The sequence below is a fragment of the Panulirus ornatus genome, chromosome 24 (assembly GCF_036320965.1).
Source record: "Panulirus ornatus isolate Po-2019 chromosome 24, ASM3632096v1, whole genome shotgun sequence".
NCBI lineage: Eukaryota > Metazoa > Arthropoda > Malacostraca > Decapoda > Palinuridae > Panulirus > Panulirus ornatus.
The window spans coordinates 5,932,107-5,954,662 of record NC_092247.1 but is presented as its reverse complement, the minus strand read 5'-3'; the positions used below and the strand labels follow the sequence as shown (position 1 = coordinate 5,954,662).

General features: G+C 44.3%; 1 protein-coding gene across 5 annotated transcripts in view; it reads left to right on the top strand.

The window, feature by feature from the left end:
- LOC139757038 (uncharacterized) overlaps window positions 1–22,556 on the top strand; it is a 107,250-nt gene that overhangs the window by 69,975 nt on the left and 14,719 nt on the right. For 3 of the 5 annotated variants that reach the window (XM_071677045.1, XM_071677046.1, XM_071677050.1), the window contains 5 exons: window positions 13,919–14,186; window positions 14,784–14,998; window positions 15,723–15,819; window positions 16,776–17,121; window positions 19,396–19,475. In XM_071677045.1, coding sequence (XP_071533146.1) covers window positions 13,919–14,186; window positions 14,784–14,998; window positions 15,723–15,819; window positions 16,776–17,121; window positions 19,396–19,475 — 1,006 coding nt within the window. Of the gene's footprint in view, window positions 1–8,108; window positions 8,436–8,600; window positions 9,064–13,918; window positions 14,187–14,783; window positions 14,999–15,722; window positions 15,820–16,775; window positions 17,122–19,395; window positions 19,476–22,556 lie in introns of those variants that run through there. The other 2 variants (XM_071677047.1, XM_071677048.1) reach the window with 2 other exon arrangements.

Here is a 22,556-nt window from a genome sequence, read left to right as displayed (position 1 = left end):
GTGACCTTTCACCTGAGCCTCGGACGCGATGGTACGACCCTAGGGCGTGTGACGGTCTTGGCTTTGTCTCGGCCCTGAAGGTTCCTGTCAGAACCCTAGGCCATCATCCGTGTGAGGCTGGTAATGCGATGACCAAGTGTGGTATATACTGTGCTGGGTGGCACGGCGGGTGTTGGCAGGGAGAGGTGCGGGCGGGGTGGCGTCACAGACAAGAGCCGTCGTAATGATGATAGGTGTGTGTCAGGTGATGGTGGTGTGGGTGGCAGGCAGGACTGAACCACGGTGGCCTTGCCCGCCGACCTTGGCGAGGCAGGCGTACACCCAGGCCAGCCAGCCCAGCCAGACACTGGGGCCTCCGTTATTGGCTCAATCCTCTGAGGGACCAAGCCATCCCTTAACGTAATACAGGAGTTGGTTTAAACCACTCTTCTCCTCCTCCTCCTCCTCCTCCTCCTCCTCCGTCTTCTGTGGGTACAGTGGTCTTCGCATAGATTAGTTTGTCTTACCTTTTAAGTGCAGCGTTGGACCATCCATCAATTAGAATTTGTCTCACCCCACTGGAGTGGGCTGACGAACTCTTCTATTGTTGTCCGATCAAACGTGGGTGTAATACATGACGTAAATATTGTTCCAAAAAGAAAATCCCCGTTACCACGCAGGTGAAGGCAGTTTACGTACATGACCGTTTCTCACCACTGTTACCGTACCTGATTGTTTTCGTTTACTGGGCTTTTTTTTTTTTTTTGGTGGACAGCATCCGCTGTTGAGAGAGAGAGAGAGAGAGAGAGAGAGAGAGAGAGAGAGAGAGAGAGAGAGAGAGAGAGAGAGAGTATAGGCCATCCACCCAGCTTTCTTATGTTGCTCTCCAGGTTAGCTCTCACTGTACCATAAACTCCATTATTGCCTCAGAAGCCATCCCGCCTCTCACGTACGTTGGTCGTTTCTCCTTACCCAATTGGCCATCACCATCTTCCTCTCGCATTATGTTATCCAGTATTTTACCGACGGTTATTATTATACCAGTAATAACTGCCGGTAACGTGGCAGTACATGAGCTCCTTCAATACCGCTGATGTCTCCCGTGTGCCAGTAATGAAGCATCTTGAGTGAGCAGCAGTGTTACGGCCTGACGACGTAACGCTGCCAGTTACTTGGTGACGGCGGGAGGGGAATCATCGCCTCCTCACCCCCCTATTATTGTAAGAACGGACGTTAATCTTTAACCCCTCCCCCGTGCGAGTATATGATAGCATGACCCTTGACCTAAACCTTAAAGGTTCGTGTCAAAGGTCACGCTGTCATCCCCAAGGATCGCAAATGCCATGCTAAAGGGATATATATATATATATATATATATATATATATATATATATATATATATATATATATATATATATATATCTGAGACTAACCCAGTTCCTCACTTTAGCGACCAACCTTTAGGAAAGGATGAACAGTAGGATTGACTGTGGATCGACTGCCGCCACGACTATTTGAACCTTTATGGCTCGATCCCGGACGGCCCGCGAATGCGTCAGCAACGCTAGCAGCTACCCCGCTGAGGTCCATAATATCCTTCGATCAGCCAGTCATATGTCGTACGTTCTGCATGGCCATAATATCGTAAGAGACTTTCGTCCATGCTCGCTGTTGAAGACGTTTTTATATCTGCCTCTTTATTCCGTCTTTACCTCCCCCCTCCCTCCCCAGGTTCCACATCTTCCACTCCTTCGCCGTGTCGACTGGTATGACGCTATTCTCCCAGCCCTATAAAAAGAACTATAGATTTATTGTATCGACATTCACGTAAATAATCCTCTTACAGACGTCTTTGAAACGGCTCTCTATTTCTCTTGATATGTTACTCTGATTTGGAATGCGACACAGCATCATCTGCATACAAGAACTGTCACAGCAGCCGTTCTGTTTCTCCATGATTTTCTCACCGCAGTCACCCTCACCTCACGTACTGCCCCAATCATAAAAAAACATCAGAAATAACCTCGGTCACATCACGCAACCTTGACGCAGTTCCCACACACACACACACACACACACACACACACACACACACACACACACACACACACCACTTATCCTCACACATGCACGACCTCCATTGTAAAAGTTCTGGAACAGTATTTCAGAAGGCTTCCACACACACACACACACTGGATAATGATAGAATATATTATTCAAATATTAGCTGGCATTTTTGTTATTATTGATTTTTCTGAAGATTACACCATGTTTTGTTTACCTAACGTCATCACGTTCCATCTGGACTGTTCTCGTGTGTATGTGGCTATTTTTACGTGCACCTGATCTAGGCTGACACAGACTTGAATCAGTAATAGTTTTGCCCGCGTACATATATATGTGATAAATGTCCAAGGTGTGTTTGGCGAGTCGCCTCCTCCCCGCTTCCGTTTCTACCTGGCGGATGAGACTGGAGCTCAGGAGAAAAGTCAAGGTCCTGCACCCATCCCTCTTGGTCTAGAGTCCAGACCTTTGTGTTGCGGAGGGTTGTTAGTCTAAGGTGGAAGAGAGACTCTGTTCTTAACCTGTTGTCGACATGCTCAATGGGAGATGAACCCCGGGAGTTCAGGTGAGGTAGTGGCTGGTGGGTTTAACGTGGGTGGGTGGGGCATCGTTAGCAGCTAGGTCACTGTGGATGAGGTACGGTTGGCTAGAGAAACATTCGGCTCTGGTTCGTGGGTCAGAGGTTACGTGAGTTGCCAAGTGTCCTCTGGAACCCTGGGGGTTTAGGGTTGTGTGTCACTCCCCCCTCCGTGTGAAGTAGGCCTCAAACTTGATATGTAGGCCTATCTGTGGTGGTGCTTAGGCTTCGGCAATTCTGGTCTCGGTCAGGGTGTGGTAGGCGCGTGTTAGTGTCATAGGCCTAATATTTTTGTCTTATTTTGGCGGTAATGGAGGTCTTGTGTGTAATGACAGGTCAGTGAGTTCGAGGGAACGACCACCCTCAGGTATGATTGCTGGGCCTTTGACCTGGGCCTGAAGGGATAGGTCACAGGCCTTGTGTATTCGTGCTAAATGGCCGTACCGTTTTCTTTAAAGTGTTGAACGAGAACCGGATAACACAGTCGTAGTTTTGACTTACGTATTCGTCATTGAGGTGTGTGTGTGTGTGTGTGTGTGTGTGTGTGTGTGTGTGTGTGTGTGTGTGCCGCTGGTGTTAGGAACTACCTTCGAGGTTCGAAGAGAAATCGAATTCAGTCTTACATTTAAGTTAGAAGGTCGTGTAGTAGAGTCCGAAGGAAGTACAGTGACGAGTTCGAAGCTCTTATAGTTTATTTCAAAGTTGGTAAGGTTGTTCTAAGCTGGTATGGTTCAGTTCGAAGCTGGTAGAGTTAAGTTCGAAGCTCATTTAGTTGAGTTTGAAGTACTTGTAGTTTAGTTCGAAGCTCCTACAATTGAGTTTGAAACTTCTGTAGTTGAGTTCGAAGCTCTTACAGTTGAGCTCGATGCTCATTCAGTAATTGATTTCGTAGCTGGTATAGCAGTTGAACTGGCAAACGGAGTGTCGTGGAAGGAGCCCGGAAGAAGACCCCCTTGTCTCTCCTTAACATTGTTCACGCCGAGTTAAACGATGTCCGACGCTGCTACGTTAGACTTCCGTGCAACGGCGTCCTGGAGTACCAGATATGATCAGGTGGACGTGTGGGATGGGATTGGGGAAGGGGAGAGAAGTTGACGGGCAGGGAGAGCGTGAGGCCTGGTTGGTACCGTCTTCCTGCTCCACCACCAGTACCGTCACAGCCGTCCGTTTGACCCCTCAGCCAGGGTCAAGCCAGCCTGCTTGCCAGCCAGCCAGCCAGCCAGCCAGCCGAGCCAGCCAGCCAGCCCAGCCAGCCAGCCAGCCTCCTCGCCCAGTTCGTCATCACTATCGACCGTATACTTTAAACCTGGTGCGACTCACTCCCACTCCACACTGCTCCTCCTCCCTCTCGTCTGAGTGAGGAGGAGGAGGAGGAGGCCCGGGAGGGGTGTTAGCGGGGTGTGGGGGTCATTATGTAATACTCGGGCAGGCAGGTCCACGCCCCCCCCCCCCTTCTCTCCCCCCTCGAAACATGTTTGGGGTGCGTGGGTTCGTATGGTGTGGGTGTAGCGTTTGAGGAGCAGGGTGTGTGTGTGTGTGTGTGTGTGTGTTTGTGTGCTCTTGGAACAACGGAGCAGGTATGAGGAGTTAGGGTGAGGGGAGGATCGACATTATGAGTGTATGGTGTCCGTGGTGCAGGGGTGATATAGAGTATGTGATGTGATGTGGGGGGAGGGATGGTGTAGGTATAGTGTAGGTGGTGTTGAGAGGGTGTTATAAGTAGGGGCGTGGGTTGTGTGGAATGTGGACGGGATGTTATAGATTAAGAGTAACTGGTCGCGTATTAAAGATTGACCTGGGGAGCCTACTGGATGTGTACGGTGTTTGCGGAGTGTGAAGGGAAAGTGTGGATAGTGTGAGTGGAAGCTTGGATGATTAGTGGATTGGTAGGGGAATGTTGATATTCTTTGCCTACCGTCCCACCAACACTTGGCCTAACTTCTACTTTATATATATATATATATATATATATATATATATATATATATATATATATATATATATATATATATATATATATAAGCGAAACTCAGAAAGGCCCCCAGTAATGGCCGGGAATAAAGCCATGGTGGCAAGGCTTCCAGCCTTCCAGGGTCTTTTATAGTTGTAAGAGTTAGGTCAAAGGTCAGTCCATTATGCCCAAGGGTCTTACCGTCCTCCTCAAGGGGTTAAACAAATTGTGGGTCCAGGATGATGATTACGCAGAAGCTCTCTACCTGAAGTGCCCTGGCAGCGTCTTGTTACGGGCCCAGGTGTGGTGGGGGATGTGGCCACCCTCCAACGCGGACCCAGGTGTGGTAGGGGATGTGGCCACCCTCCAACACGGACCCAGGTGTGGTGGAGGATGCACCCACCCTCCAACACGGACCCAGGTGTGGTGGAGGATGTACCCACCCTCCAACACGGATCCAAGGTGTGGTGGAGGTTCTGAGCACCCTCCAACACGGACTCAAAGTGTGGTGGAGGATGTGGCCACCCTCCAACATGGACCCAGGGGTGGTAGAGGATGAGGCCACCCTCCAATACGAACCCAAGGTGTGGTGGAGGTTATGGACACCCTCCAACACGGACTCAAGGTGTGATGATGTGGCCACCCTCCAACATGGACCCAAGGTCTGGTGGAGGATGTGGCCACCGTCCAACACGGACCCAAGGTGTGGTGGAGGATGTAGCCACCCTCCAACACGGACCCAAGGTGTGGTGGAGGATGTGGCCACCCTCCAACACGGACCGAAGGTGTGGGAGAGACAAGGGTGCCACCCTCCACCACGAACCCAGGGTGAACAGTAGGCAGGTTAAACACTGCCATCACACTGCTGTTGCTGCCGGAACCCCGCGTCTAGTAAAGCTGAGATGCTTCCCTCGGAATATCTGAGCCTCTTCTACGGTAAGAGAGGTGGGGTTGGGGAAGGCACCCACACACACACACACACGCACACATGTTATAATATAGGGATCAATATGTCGCGTCTCAGCCGAGACGACCTGGTGTGGTAAGTGGTGAGAGTGGTCGATCTGCGATGGAGGAGGAGGTGGAGGAAGGCAGTGTGACGGACCGCGGTGATTATTAGGGTGGTGCGGGACCCGGGAGTCGACTTTTGTTTTTGTTTTTTGTTGTGTATTGGTTACCGAGGGAAGGAGGAGGGACTGAGGTGTGGGTGGTATGGAGATGGAAAGGGGAGAGACAGGAGATGGTTCTGAATATACAGATGTACTACCTGTGGTGGAGCGTCTCTCTCTCTCTGTCTCTCTCTCTCTCTCTCTCTCTCTCTCTCTCTCTCTCTCTCTCTCTCTCTCTCTCTCTCTCTCTACCGTTGGTTCATCATCACCAACCAACCTTGGGTCTCGGGTTTGCGCTTTGCGGTGTACTTTACGTCGGGGGGTCATTCTGGCCCAGGTGTGTTGCTCTTGGTTGATGTAACGCTGTCGTTGAGGGGAAATTGCTCCTCTTTCCTTTGCACCGTGTTTGTACACTATTGTGTCTGGCCTCTGCAGGCGGTGTATGTGGAATATAATATCGAGCCCCTTACGTCTGTTTCGTCTATGAACACGTTCGTGTGTCAGTGCGATAACTGGGGAATAATACGCGACACATCTTTAATACGTACACCGATATGTACCGCACCCTCAGTAGATATGAACTGTGATTAGGCTTTTAAGAGGCGAGCCCCCATAGTGGGATAGATTTACATATTGATGAGGAAAAACGGATTTGTTTTGACAGCTGTCGTTATTATTAAAGAAGTGCTGAATTATTGTGGGTTCAAACTCATCAGATACATATGTCTTCAGGAAAGACATATAACTTTGGCACATTAGTGACCATTTTATATATATATATATATATATATATATATATATATATATATATATATATATATATATATATATAATATGAATGTATTATTGTTTTATTTTGGAGGTGGGGTGGGGAGTTCCTCTGATATTGCTGTAATCGTGGGAGAGAAAAGGTACCAGAGAGGTGGTCTTTTCCTCCTTCACCTCCTCCTCCTGCTTCTCCTCCCAGCATTGTTGATACCTGGGTGAGGCAGGCAGGTGGTGGCGTTGTCATCACCCCACGGAGAGAAACATGGCTCCTGGCAGCCCGACACCCTCGTACCACACAGTATTGACTCTTCCCCTTGCAACACCAGTGCTATGGGTCAAGTCCCTTCCTCTCCCTCGCGTTACCTAACAAAAGTGTTATTGTTACTGTACCGTGTGTTGGGAAAGTGACCTGACCCCTTCTATGGGCAAGACTTACGCACCCCCCTAAGTACCCAAGACCCCGCAGTATATCCCCAATTCTTGTGCCCCTCAACCTCTGCAACTCTCGGTTCCACTATCCCTCCGTTCGAGTACCTCTTTTTTTCCCCCAGTACCCATCACCTTCCAGTATCCCTTACCCAGGTACCCCATACTCCTTAGAACCCCTTAATCCAGTCTCTCGCCTGTACCCTTCATGTTCAGTATTCCTCGTCCCAGAACCTCTTACCTCCAGCAGTCCGCCCGAGTACCCGTCGCCGCTAGGACCAGGTACTTCGCGCCACCTGCACCCCATACCACCTCCCTTCACAACCCCCTCACACTGCAGTACCCTTTACACCAGTACTCCTTTCCCACAGTACACCTCATTCTGATACCCCATGACACCAGTACACCTCCCATTGAGAACCCATGCTGTAGTAGCCCTCACCCTAGTACCCATGACCTCCAGTACCAATGACCGGTGTGCGTCGTCATTGCGTCATACAGCAGCAGCAGGACGCAGGGGCCTGCCTGACGCGGCACCTGCTGCAGCTGGTTTGGTTGTCGGGATCCCAACGCCGGCACATTCATACGCCCACTTGCATACCTACACCACCTGCATTCTCCCACCTGCCTTGTCCACAGCCCACCTGCACAGTTCAAGGCCACCTATAGTGTCCACAACCCTTCTACACATTCCACAACCTAAACGTATCGTTTGCAACCCAGTTGCTTTGTGCACAGCCCACCTGCACCGTCCGCAGCCCACCTGCATCCTCCAAAACCCACTTTCTCCTTTCACAATCCACATACACCGTCCACAACCCACCTGCATCTTCCACATCCCACCTAAAACGTCCACAACCCGTTTACACAGTTTATAACTCACCTGCACCATCTATATCCCACCTTTACCCCGTCCACATCCCACTTCATCGTTCAAAGCCCACTTGCGCCATCTACAGTCCACCCGCACCGTCCACAGCCCACTAACATTAGTAGGTTGGGGTGGGTGGTGGGTGGTAAATTTGTCAGGTTGTGATCTTCCTCAGGCAGGCTGAGAGAGAGAGAGAGAGAGAGAGAGAGAGAGAGAGAGAGAGAGAGAGAGAGAGAGAGAGAGAGAGAGAGAGAGAGAGAATGTGTGTGTGTGTGTATGTGTTCGACGGGCCTGAGCGGCGGTCGTGGTGGTGGAGGGAGGGAGAGCGTGTGTGGGGCTGAGGGAGGGAGGGAGGGAAGGTTCAGGAGACAGAAGCAGCAGCAGTATTGTGGCGGCGCGCGGGTGTGTGAGGCGCCACTGCCGTTTCTGTTGTCCGTCGGGGGGTACACCTTGACTACCACGACCAGCAGGAACACTGAGAGCGTGAGGACATACATCCTCCAGGCCGTCCTACCCCTCGCCTGACTCCGGCCGCTCTCTACTCCCAGCTATTCTCCTACTCCAGCCTAGCCGACCCACACCAGTGCGCGATAGAGCCCAGGATAACACGGCACCATAGCCAGGATTAACATTCCCCCCGTGGAGGGCATCCAGGACGTGTGTGATGTGGCAGCGGCGTGGGGCCGTTATGTAAGTGTTGCTAAAGATGGAGGCGGTCTCCTCATGACGGGTCTGTGCCCACCACACACACACACACACACACACACACACACACACAAGCATACCGCCCTGCCCACCCGTCTCTGAATTGTCGTGTGTTTGTGTGTGTGGGGGGTGGCGACACTCTCCCAACACCCTCCCACTACTGAGGTGCAAGGAGGAGTGGTGGGGAGGAGACGATGGTGACAGCGGTGTGAAATTATAGTGTGTAAGGTTGAAGGGGGCGGGTGAGGAGCCCTCCCTCCCCCTTGGCTATCCTGGCTTGTGGTGGTGGTGGCGGCGGCGTTGGTGGTGTCAAGATGACCTTCATTTCTCCACACGCCGCCACCGCCGTCGCCACCTCACTCAGTCATACACACACACACACACACACACACACACACACACACGTCTCGCCAGGACCACCAGGCCACTGAAGTCGACTCGTAAGGTTTTTCAGGGTAGTAGCGGCCGCCTGAGACCCCGCCGACACGAGAAGACAGCCCTCTGTGCCTCTGTAATTGACGCCTGTGATGAAAGATATTGGTGGGCCAAGTGGTGACGGGGTGGTGAAAAACAGTGTGGTCGGTTGAAGTGGTGGACGAGTTGAAGGAATTATGTAAGTGATAAATTTGGGAGGAGGTGGTCGTGGTGCACGTGGGTGGAGTGGTTTAAGCGCAAGGAACCTGATGTCCCGTGGGTGGTTTTGGGAAGAATTGCGTGAGATTGGTGGAAGTGGGTGGAATTATTCCAAGTGGGTAGAATGGCAGGCGCGCATCTCACACGAGTCCTGTGGCCTTGTGTTCACTGCGGAGAGGGAGTTAAGGGGTAGTAGGAGATTAACGTGTAACTTCTGGAACCCGTGAGAGCGTAGGTGTGAGCAGGTAAGACACCTAGGGTAGCAGAAGGCAGCGGCAGCGGAAGGGGTGGCGGTGGTGATGGTCGTCGGTACGTGTTTGTGAGGAGGAGGAGGAGGAGGCATTTGTGTATGTCGGGAAAGCAGCCAGCAGGGCTGTGGGTTCAGCCACCCCGCGTGCCAACCTTCGCCAACACCACCACCGCCACATCCTCTCACTACAGCATTCCACCACTACCTGATGTATGATGTCACTCAACCCCTCCTTCCTCCTCATCACGTCCCACGACCTCCAGACGTTTTAAGTAACTCGCAAAGGCATTGACATGAACAGCAAGTTGACCATAGAGGGTTCATCGTACGTATTAAAAGCCACGCATATGTGTGTCATAATGGCGGCCCTAACGCGGTTATGATCCCTCTGTGGTGACGTCACCTTGAGGTAACCCTTGTGCATGGCGCACCTTGAGTAAACAATGGTGGGGGGCGCACGTGGGCAGACTTGTGTAAAGTCTCAATCCCAGGATCTACCGCGCACCCTCCGCCATATTGAATATTTACCACGCTTCCTCCCGTATCACCTCCTCCATCTTATATATATATATATATATATATATATATATATATATATATATATATATATATATATATATATATGTGTGTGTGTATATATATATATATATATATATATATATATATATATATATATATATATGAGAGTGATGGCGATACTTCCAAGTTCATAAAGATTAACCCCGCTAGACAAAAGGGAACATGGGTCAGCGTTTCTGTGTTGGATATAGTGAGAGTAGGAAACGTTTTCATTTTGAGTTTGGCTTCGGCAAACATTTTGGAGGGAGCGGAGGTGGGAATCAGTGCCCTCCTCCCCTGATGTCGTCGTAAAGATAAAACACCTGAATCATACACACGCAGTAGAAGTATCAGATATGTGTATGTGCAGATGTACGTTTTCAATATCACACTTGCATAAAATAACTTCTTTAGTATGACGATATGACACTCAAAGTGCACGCCATCTTGACCATGATCTTACCGTATATTGTTCAAGGGACTTACCGTCTTTTTCAAGGATCGTGCAGTTGTGCCCATCGGACTAATCATTTCCCAGGTGCGTAGATTTTACCTGTCAGACGAGGCACAGGCCAGCCTTCGTAAACTGTCCGTCAGCACCTGTTTAACGTTCCCTCCGACCCTCCTCGCTCCCGCATGTTTGCTAGCATCATCAGTCATCTAAATAAGCACATAAGCTTGAATTTGAAAGTATATATATATATATATATATATATATATATATATATATATATATATATATATATATATATGATAATCTGATTGATAATGTCATAAATCAGTTTTGTATTTGTGTACGCGAAAACCGTAGACTGCTTCCCTTTTGATTGGATATTGAATATTTTTGCTTTGAAATCGTAAAAAAAGGCGAGACGTTTTGATCCTTTGAATAATTGTAATGATATTTTTAGTGAAAATAATTGGATTTTCCAAAGATTTGCTTAGGGTAAAGTTATATATATATATATATATATATATATATATATATATATATATATATATATATATATATATATTATATATATATGCTGTATTTAATTGCCACGGGATTAAGGGGAAGGGGTTGGACGGCGCCAGTTCCACACTCTTTGTCTGCTTCAGTTAAATTGGCTTTGCAGAGTCCCAGCAGTGGGTGCTGGTGGGGTCAGCGTTGGTACAGTAGATGTGAGTGTGAATGTTATTTTGAATAAGGTGTTGGTATGTTCATCGTTTCTGCACTACATGCGGTTGAAACTACTGTTTATGGAATGAATAAAAGTCGTCGTAAATACTGGAACGTAATGGCTTTGACGTCAATGTTTCCAGAACAGGTGTGGTAGCATTTCTAGATCGTTAAAGGTCTGTATGGGAAGATTATGTATTTAGTTCGTTGTTCTTGATATTCATATAATTTAGATAGGCTTACATTTTTTTTTTCAGGGCTCTAGTGTCCAAATTGGTTTTTAGAGTTGGATTTGGTTGGGCTAATATTTCTTGAAAGGGTGTAGGTAAGGCCACCATTTCTGTGACGGGTGTGCATGGGATCAGTGTTTATAGAACGTGTTCAGATAGGACCACTCATTACGAAAGTTATGTAATTTGATACCTCTGTAACAGTAGTGGAGTTATACTTATGGGCCATTTCTGAAAGTATTTGTGGTGCCAACGTTTCTGGAACAAGCTCTGTTGGTGCCAACGTTTGGGGAACAAGCATTGGTGGAGCCAGAGTTTCCGGGACAAGCATTAGAGGGGAGCCAACGTTTCCGGAACAAGCATTCGTGGTGCCAACGTTTCTGGAACAAGCACTGTTGAAAGCCAACGTTTCCGGAGCAAGTATTAGAGTAAACGTTTCCAGAACAAGTATTAATGGTACCAATGATTCGTGAACAAGCATTGGTGTTACCAACGTTTCTGTTCGTGGGAATACGTTTCTGGAACAATCACTGGTTGAGTCAACGTTTTTGGAGCGACTGTTGGCGGAGTAAGTGGCGAGTGGCAGAGAGTTAAAGCTGAGCCCTCCGAATCGAAGTCGGTTGGTTGCCTTGGTGACTGCAGCAGCGTTTCAGTCGATGCGCTTTGTGTACTGCGCCAGCTCGTTTGGAAACGTGGAATTTGTTTGAAATAAGGGATGATTTTGCAATTATTTGTCATGATTGATTTTCATATGCCTTCGAAACCAACTACTCAAAGTATTTTGAGCGTACGTTAACAGGTCACCATTACCTACATCTCCAAATACAAAGCCAAGTATGCCTGGGAGTATAGAATTCCCTTCTTGCTTTGTACTATTAGGTAATTACACGCGCGCAAATTCACACACATAAAGAAGTTGTATGATAGAGAATGTTCAGAAGATGGGGCCCCACAACCGTAAAACTTCCTTTCCGTACGGTACTAGCATACACTCGCATGGATAAGGAATTATCGTGTCATTTTTTTTTTAAGCCAGACCTAGATTATGCTCCTCAAATTGTGCACAGCACCTAAAGAAGTACAGAAAGCTAATAAATAAAGTCCAGAGGAGAACATTGAAGATAAAACCCGGAATTGAAAGAGCTGAGTTACAGGAAAAGGCCTTCACTTTGCTTACCATGGAAAAGGGAAGAGTAACCTGATCACAGCTATTTGATATTTAGTTAAGTTTTAAGTTTTAAATGTAGAAGAGGGATGGAGGAAGGACTGCTCCATGGGGAACCTCATTGTAGAGCTTCAGGGTTATATCTATGCAGCACATATGGGTGACTGCTGCTTGGTGGCTATGTTGCAGCTTCATCTGTAACTTGGAAACAAAGTTGACGCTCCATGTCACTTTTCATCCTTGGTTTCTGATTTAGAATTCATCCCCAGATCACACGTTATATTTTACTAGTCCAAGTTGCCTTGCTGTTGTAAATTTGTCAGTGTTGTAGAGGGTAGTTTCAAGTTTCTTTTGATTGAGGATGTGTTAAAGGATTGTTTAGAATGCTCTGTTGCTGCTGATGAAGTGTGGAAGGGGCATTGTGGTTGATTGAAGTCATCTAGGATGTGTTGTGTGAGGCTTATGTGCAGTATTGTAATGGAGTAATTGAGTCTAAAGCTCCATTGGGTAGGCAGGGGTGTGATATCCTGGTTGACTCTGCTGTGTATTTTCAGGGAGTTTGGAATTTGAAAATAGAAATGATGTAGGGATTTTAGTGGTTTGGAAGGTGTCAGGATTGCCACTAATGGTGACAGGCTTCCAGATTTTTTTTTTATCCGCGTACTATGGTAGGGTTAGGTGGGTTTCTCTGTAATTTATCTTAGTTTCATTGCTCACCATGTTTTGTGTATTATTCTCCTGTTAATAATTTGACAGGCTTATAATGTTTTAGATACTTTCAGACAAGTTAGAAATAATCATTTGTTTCTCCAAACTTGTTAGTAATGCACAGACATGAGTTTTTTGTTGCAAATGGTAGATTGCATACGTGTGAATTCAGCAGTTATGAATGTACTTATAAACAAGGGAGACCAGTAGATACAAACTATGATAGTAACTTTTTAACCATAAAGTGGTATGTGCTCATTTTGTTTCTGTGAGAGGGAGATGAATTGATGTTATTTTGTGTTCCTGGGAAAGGAAGATTTATTGGTGATATGTATTAATCTTGTCATTTGGTGCTAATGTGCACTTAGTTCCCTGGTGCTAATGGGCACATAGTTCCCTGATATTTGATTATATTGTTAAAAGCATACACTGTTTCAGGTTGGTCCTTTCATTTGGTTGTTATTTTATCATTTGTTTACACTTTATACAGTGTTTTTGTGTTACATGTGTTGGGATATTTTCACAATTTTGTCATAAAACTCTTAAGTAAAGGTTTTTGGTGCATTGTCATGCAGTAATGACCGACTGACCCATTTAATGTATACTTTATCTAGTGTATGTGCATAGTATATCGTTATCCTTAGGAAGAAGGACTCTTGCAATTTATATTGCTAATTCTTTATATGGAAAAAAGGAATATTTCTTAAATATTACTATATTATAATTCTGGGATGCAAGATTTTATATATTATTTCTTTATAGGCATGCGGTAGACTCGAGGATGAACTTACGTTACCGTGTGAGTCGCGGCCAAAGCAGCAGCCCTGTTAGCAGCAGTAGCAGCAACAGCGGTGGTGGTGGCGGTGGCGGGGGAGGCAACAGTAGTACCAGGACCCACCACCGCCGCACACCCTTGTCTCCTGCTTCTCCACGCACACTCACTCCCACTCACTTGTTGAAATCTCCAGTGAGAGCTCCAAGAGCTCACAGGGCTGTCAAGAGATCATCTAATGATGCCTTAAATTTTGAGGTGAGAGAGAGATTAAGTAGTAGTGAAGAAGGAGGGGTAGGATTTGTGCCATTGCTAGAAAGGGTAGCTATATTCTGTAAGACTTCAGTTATTCTTGTAATTAGGTTGAGTTGTATGAAATAGCTGTGGTATTTCCTTTGATAAGGTTACTCAAATAAGTTAGACTTTAGCATAATGGTTTTGAGACAAATATATTTAAAAAGAAATGTTTTGAAATGCTTTGGTAATTATTCAGGCTTAATGGAGTTGGAAATCCAATTTCCTTTTGCTAGCATTCATTATTGAGGCTGCAGACCCCAGTCCTGCAACTTGATCTCCACAAAAGGAGAATTTGGCCTTAAACTAAAGGAGCATGCGTGCAGTTACTTTTAATGAGATATAAGTTTATATGGGTGAATAGAATTTGGAGAACAGATGAATGGAAGAGGATAGAGGTGGAGTACAGAAGTAAATGCCTTTACCAGATGACAGTTGCAGTACCCTCAAATTTTCATCTTTGGTCTTGGTAAAAGCTTCTCATTTGAAATTTCATTTCTAGGGATATGGATCTATTTTGATAGGCAGGCTTTTAATGCATCTTCAGCCTTCTTCCAACAGGAACAAAATGAAAACTTGCTGGTGTCACCAGCACAGTACAACAGTGTGGTGAACGTGTCCGTCCCGCATCACCACACTCCTCCACTCTTACGTGCACGACGTTACGCCACCAAATTCTCCAAGTGCAAATCTAGCCCTCCAGCACCAGTGATTGACTCGGACAACAACATTATTGCAACAAAATTGCTCAAACCACGCCCCTTAAGAATTAGCAAGTAAGTGTTTAAGCTCTTACCCCTAACATGTTTTTTTAATGGCTGAAAACCTACAATCATATTCCTTCAGAATGTCACATTTTTCAGAAACAAAAATGATAAACCTAATGCAGCATATCTTGCTTTCCTTGTTGCAGATAGAAGGAATTATATTTTCCTTGTATGTTCATCTTGTCTCCCTCACTCTCTCACTCAGGAATAGCCTTGTATGTCTTACTTTCTTAACAAAATTACTAAGATAAGTATAAATCATTATTACTTGGACAATGTTAGTGGAATTCAATATGTCAGCTGGTGATAGGGAATGTTGAAAAAGAATGGGGACCCCTGAGTCTAAAACTCCCTCCCATTACAGGGAGAATGTTACTCTTTTGTTGAGGGATGTATATTTAATTAAATCACTCTGTGACCTCCATTCATCACTACTTTCTGGAAGTTTTAGCTTCTTTTGAAGTCTGTTTGTTCCTCTAAAAACTTTGATGTGAAATTTCCATGAGAGAGGTAGTTAGTTACTGTTTAAAAAAATTTAAATTCACACAACTTTTTGCAGTCCCTTTACAGTCATCTTTTCTCTTGTCGGGAAGCAGCGATTATGTATAATGATAATAATGATGATAATAATGGTAAATGGAGATGGCAGTCAAGTATGATAAGATAAAGTATATATATATATATATATATATGTATATGGGAGATTGCATAGACAGATGTTGCTCTCTTTCAGAAGGCAGAACGAATCTCCACCAAGCTACAAGCGTCACACACCGCGAAAGACCCATGGTCGACGCCATCGCATTGCACATCCAGGTGAAACATCAAAGGTAATGTTTATTTCTTAATAGGGAGTGCAATTATTAAAAAGAAATGAAGTCTGTGTTTTAGAAGGTGTCTTAAAGGGATGGGAGTGGGAGGCTAGAAATCATACCTTCCTGCTTTACTTTTCCAAAAGAAGGAGCAGAGAAGGATGCCAAGTGGGGATATTTTTCCCTCTAAGGCTTATTCATCAGTTCTTGATGCTGTCTCGCTAATGCTGGAAATGGCGAATGTGTATGAAAAAATGAAGAAGGTACATACTCATTATGCTCAATCATTTTCCGGTATTCAGTAATGCAGAGGTGTTCCTGGACCTCTGATAGCAGTCTTAGTTGACATAATGTAATACAAAAAGACAGGCCTTTGTACCACAAAAAGCACTGCAGTTGCACAAGAATGTGGGCACTGGTTTCTTTTGTATTTTGACCAAGTTCAAGCTTATCTCATACTAACAGGCAGTGACCAGGCTAAGTTTGTTTCATCTTCAAAATTCTACGTAAATTACCTTACTAGGTGTAAAGGTGCAAAAAATGTATGGAACTGTTAAACTGTTGTAAACTGATTTATGATTATGGGTGTGTTTGTGTGTGCAAGGAGAAAGTTGTACATAGATGAAATATAAAAAGAATGTGCACCAGGGTTATGTGCAACAAGCTGTTACATGTTCTTGTAACACCCAGTACCATGACCTGAGGCAAAGTGACCTGGAATGAGGCCAGATACAAACACTATTCATTTACATCCTAGAGTCATTCCAGTGGGTCTTTACCATACTGGACTGAATTTGTAATGTAGGAGATTTTCATGGAATTTTTTCATGAAATCCGATACTGAATTCCAATATATTAAACTCAGTTAGAGTGGGGTTTCATTGTAGTTGGAATTAGAGAATTGCTGCTAGATGCCAATTGTTAACTGCATGTTCACTTGATTAGTTTTTCTTTTTTTTTTTCTTGCTGAACAGATGTTGAAGGAGGTGCAAGAGATGAAGGCCTCAGCCATGGACACCTCTCTCTTCTCACCTGTCTACTCGATTGACTCTTCCCCTCCACCTCTCTCCTCATCTCTTACGGGCTCTGCTGTAGAAAGGGACTTTGCCAGGGAACTTGTTGACAAAGACTACCCAGTAGAGAGAGGACAGGAGGAGTTTGAGGAAGTTGAAGATGATGATGAAGATCAGGAGAGAGGCATCCAGGGAAGAATATGCCAGGATGATTGTTCAAGTGGTCCAGATCTCACCCAGCTTTCCTCACGTATTCAGCTGGACATTCCTCATATACTTGATCCACCTACACCAAATTCCCCAGAAGGTGAGCAGTGCTTACTTTCTTAAAACGGAAAGGTTGTCATTTTCATTTCTATTGTTTTTTGTTGAAAATAATGAAAAAATTATGCTCACTGTATCTCATGTTTAAGGCAGTCTGATGTGTAATGTATAGCAGTCTGATGCATGATGAATCTTTCCTGAACATTTGTATTGAAGAGCCATTCCTTTACTTTGAAGTGTCTGTTATCCATCAGCAGTTATGAATGTATTTGTTGAAGAGATTTGAATGCGGGTTGTTGCAAATGTAATTGCCAGTGGCTTTCAAAATATGAATGTGCAGATAAGAGAGAGGATTTCATTGACTTTCATGCATAACCCCCTCTGAGGTGAACAAGGCATGTACAGCTTGCACTATCACTTGATCATAGATATTTACAGTAGTTTTAGGTTTGTGAAGCAGTTTGGGTTGTACATTGTATCTTTTTACATTTATTTGTTGATTAATTTTTTATGTAACACTGAATTCACCAAATAGCAAATCTTTTATCAACATCACCTTTACAGTGAGTATATTTGATGTGAACTACAGGTAGTGCATAAATGTGTACAATGATTTTAAGTTTGTGATGCTGTTTTTGGAAGGATACTCATGTTTCTTGCTTGCATTTGTCTGTAAAAGATTTGTCTATGATATGGACACCAAATAGAAAATCTCGTTTAGACCCCCATTAAGCAAATTTTGTGATTGTCGATGTAAATATTCATTAGAATATTAGAATTTGTACAAGATTTATTACATGGTTTATTTGTCATTATAGAGCAATGATTTGCTAGAAAATGCTTGTAAGACACACTGTAAGACCACATACAGCTTCAGAGATTTAGTCATCTTAAACACCTATGCATGAGTAACTGCAATCGTTTTTATTTCCTCTTTTTCCTTTTTACTTGTTTGCCATTTCCTGCTTAGGGAGGTAGTTCCAGAAATTAATGAAGACAGGCCATCATTTGCTCATGTCCATTCCATAGCTGTTGTGTGCAGTGCACTGAAACCACACCCCCCATCCACAGTTGGGCCCAACAGACTTTTCCATGGTCAGGCCCCATGCACAATTAGGCCCCACAGACCTTTCCATGGTCAGCCCTTATCCACAGCTAGACTGCACAGATGTTTCCATTGTTTTCTCCAACTGCTTAGTGGTTCGGTTCAATAACAGCATGTTGACCCCTGTATATTGAACATTTTTCCAGTTCAATCACTCCTGTGCATGCCTTTAACCCTCCTGCATGTTCTGGCCCTGACCACTCAAAATATTTTTCAATCCATCCATCCATATCCAGTTTGGTCTTCCCCTTCTTTTGCCCTCCACTTTCGACACGTATACCTTACTCTTGTAATGTAGATTTGTTTTTCTAAATTATTCTCCCACCACATTGAATAAGTAGTAATGACATTGTACACCACCAAATATCAGTTAATGCTTGAGGTTATGAGATGTATAGTGCTCTATGTGAGAACATAAAAGGTGGTGTTGTGAGATGTGGGGAGAGAGCCCTGCAGAACTTGAGATGTGTGATATGATCAGTTATTGTGCTGGAAGGGTTTGTGTGAGGTTCAGTCCATAACACACATGTACAAACCAAAATAAAGATCCATTATAGTTGTGTATGGACCCTGAATGGATTTTTGATGAATTCATAAACCTTTTGATGCCTATAATGTTCAGTTTGTGCCAGCTGAAGTATTGTAGATGAAGCATATTGAGTCATCTGTGCATGAGTGTTAAAAAGTATGGACAGAGAGTAGAGTTGAAGCAAAGAAGCAGAAAAACCTAAAACAAAAGTAACAGAAAGCTAGATGGAATTCAAGGGTTAGTGTGGCACACCATTTTATGTAGATGAAAAGGCATTGTTGCCATTACAAGAAAGGGTATTCTTGTACATTGTTATGTATTGTGGTGATTTTTTTTATATTTGAAAATCTTTTAAATTGTAAGTTTACTTACATTTTTCAACAATTTGAAGAATGTAATTTCATAGGGTTGGATAAGAAAGCCAAGTGAAGAGTTTAAAGGGTTAATGAAGATTTTTTTCAAGCTTTATTTTTCCATTATTCATGCTTGAAATATTGTTACTGCACATTTTCGTCAGTGTCACTCACTCTGTGCAGTCAACCTTTCAACCAGCCCTCATTCCCCATTTTGGCTTCTGTCATTTGCTCATAGTCAGTTTTACTTACATATTTGTTTTCAACCAAATTCGTTCTTCCTTCATGCCATTATCACTGTAATACATAGTACATTTAATATTTTCTCAGAACTGGAACCTGAGGAAGCAGAGATGATGATCGCTCAGGTCTCCCAATGTGCTGCTCAAGAAAATAAGGAAAATTTTGAGGTTGGTAATCATGGAGAATTTGTCTTTTACTTCTTGATTTCCTATATGTAAGACATAGTATGTAACGTGAAGGAGCATTAGTGAATAAGAGTGTGGGTACCTGTTCATGACATCTTAATCATATCAAAAATACATTCTTATGCACAGAGAAAGGAGGTTCATGTAATCATTACATTACTCACTGTACATCAGTTCTTAAAGACTAATCAGTAACCCAAGAATATTTAGCAAAGGAATGTGCATATCCTCGTTAATATAAAAAGCAAATGCTTTTGCTGAATTTAGAAAAATATTTTATTTTGAATGCAAAAAGAATATGAGACTTGTTTTGCACATGAGGAATTTACCTTTTGAGAGGAAAAAGTAGGGAAGAGATTTTTGAGGAAGATCTTATTTAGTGATGCACATTCTATCCCTAAGAAAGCTGAACGTTCTAACCTCACTGACTATTGTCCTGTTGCTGTGACATATACCATTTCCAAAGTCTCTGAATCCCTACTCAACTCCTGTATCTTCAGACGTCTTGAATCTCACAGTCATCTCTCTGACCACCAATATAGCTTTCGTAAGGCAAGATCTGCTCGTAATATTCTTTCCTATCCTAGTAATGTCTGTTCATCATCCCTTAAAGACTTTGGGAATCATATTTAGTTGCCTTTGATATATTCTGACAGGATGTGGCTCTGGGGTCTCATCTCTAAGCTCCCCTCTTTTGGCTTTGCCTCACTCACTGTGCTTCTTTTCAGGCCGATCTATCTCCATGGTTGTTGGTAGATCATTCTCTCCCCCTCTCTCCATCTGCATTGGTGTCCCACAAGGTTCTGTCAAGTTTCCTACTCTTTTCTTCTTTTTATTAACAGTTTCCCTTCTTGCACTCGTGCTGATGACTCAACCTGTCATTCCTCCACGTCCTTCAGTTCTGCCCCTTCCCCTCTCACTTGATATGCATTTGGTCTCGACTGTTTCCTCAATAAGCTTGGATAGGATATCTCAATAGGATAGATGAAATGTGATTACCTAAATTTAATGCCTCCAACACCCAGTTTCTACCCCTCTCTCAAAAATTCTTCAACTTTTCTCTCTCCTTTGACGGTTCTGTGATTCCATCTTTTGACTCATTGAACTTAGATGGTATTACTGCAACATCCACTTTGTCCTGAAAACCCCACATTATGGAAATAGCTAAGTCTTCATCTAAGAAACTGGGAGTCATTTTAGATATCACTTTCTTTTCTTCCAAAAGGTTGCTCTGTTAATACAAAGGATTGATCCATCCTTGTGTAAAGTACTGCAATCACATCTTAGGTGGATCCACCTATGCATTCTTGCTTGACAATGAGTTGAAAGCAGCCCAACTTATAAACTCTCCCAGGCTAATTTCAAAACTTGGCACAGTTTCCTTATGCTGCAATGTTGGCTCGCTGTCCCTCTTGTGTAGGTATTACTTTGGTTTTTGCTCCTGAGAGCTGGCTGCTTGCGTGTCCCCATTACCAGCTAGACTGCTTAAAACTCGACAAGCTGCTGCATCTCATGATTATTGCATGCCATTGGCAACTCAGGGGTGGGTCAATTTGATAATTGTTTCTTTCCCTTCACCTCAAAGCTTGGAATTCTTTACCTCTCTCAAGTCTTTTCCAATAACTATGACTGCACATTTTAAAAGACTGGTTTTTCACTTTCTCTAGAATTCGTTACTACTTTTCCCTGGCTCTTCTTTTTACCCTTTCGTTAAACTCTTTGCATTTCAATTTGGGACCAGCCTTGATGTTGACTTTTGTCCATGACTGGAGCCTCTAGCATGAAAAGGAATAAAGGTAGATAAAAAGGATTAGTGGTTATGATTAGATAGTATGGGAATAAAGAAAACCTGCCAAGAGACTTGTAAACACTTATGCTTATTTTTATCCCTTTTATGAAAAAGTACATTGAGACAACATAACAAGTGTACATACATCATTAGGAAGTTTACATGTACATAATTGTTAACATGACAATCCTGACTTTGTAGTGTGTCCCTTTGCCCAGTGCCTAATCATTTGTTGTGCCTCTTCACTTTTATGCATACAGTTTTTACACTATCTCACCACTTAACCTGTAGGTTTTTATGCACTGTTGTGTGGTAGTAAATGGAGTACATTTGAGAGAGCAGACCAGGGTGTGCTGAAATGGTTGGGTCATATGGAGAGGATGAGTGAAGAGAGACTGGTTAACAGGACATACATGTCAGAAGTGGAGAGAGTAGGAAAGAGAGGAGATTGCGAAGGAGATTGAAGGATGACATAAAAGAGGTTTGAGTTATCAGGACCAAAGGAGGGTGAGAGGCTTGCTTGTGATACAGCAGATGAGGACAGTATCGTATACTAGGTTTCATGTACTGGCAGTGGCTGAACCAGGGTATAATTTAGTGGATAGGTACAGTAGGGGTGAGGGTCAAGTCAATTGGGAGGTGAGTTTGAATGGAGAAAAACTGGAGGAAGTGAAGTGTTTTAGATATCTGGGAGTGGATCTGTCAGCGGATGGAACCATGGAAGCGGAAGTGGATCATAGGGTGGGGGAGGGGGCGAAAATTTTGGGAGCCTTGAAAAATGTGTGGAAGTCGAGAACATTATCTCGGAAAGCAAAAATGGGTATGTTTGAGGGAATAGTGGTTCCAACAATGCTGTATGGTTGCGAGGTGTGGGCTATGGATAGAGATGTGCGCAGGAGGATGGATGTGCTGGAAATGAGATGTTTGAGGACAATGTGTGGTGTGAGGTGGTTTGATCGAGTAAGTAACGTAAGGGTAAGAGAGATGTGTGGAAATAAAAAGAGCGTGGTTGAGAGAGCAGAAGAGGGTGTTTTGAAATGGTTTGGGCACATGGAGAGAATGAGTGAGGAGAGATTGACCAAGAGGATATATGTGTCGGAGGTGGAGGGAACGAGGAGAAGAGGGAGACCAAATTGGAGGTGGAAAGATGGAGTGAAAAAGATTTTGTGTGATCGGGGCCTGAACATGCAGGAGGGTGAAAGGAGGGCAAGAAATAGAGTGAATTGGAGTCATGTGGTATACAGGGGTTGACGTGCTGTCAGTGGATTGAAGCA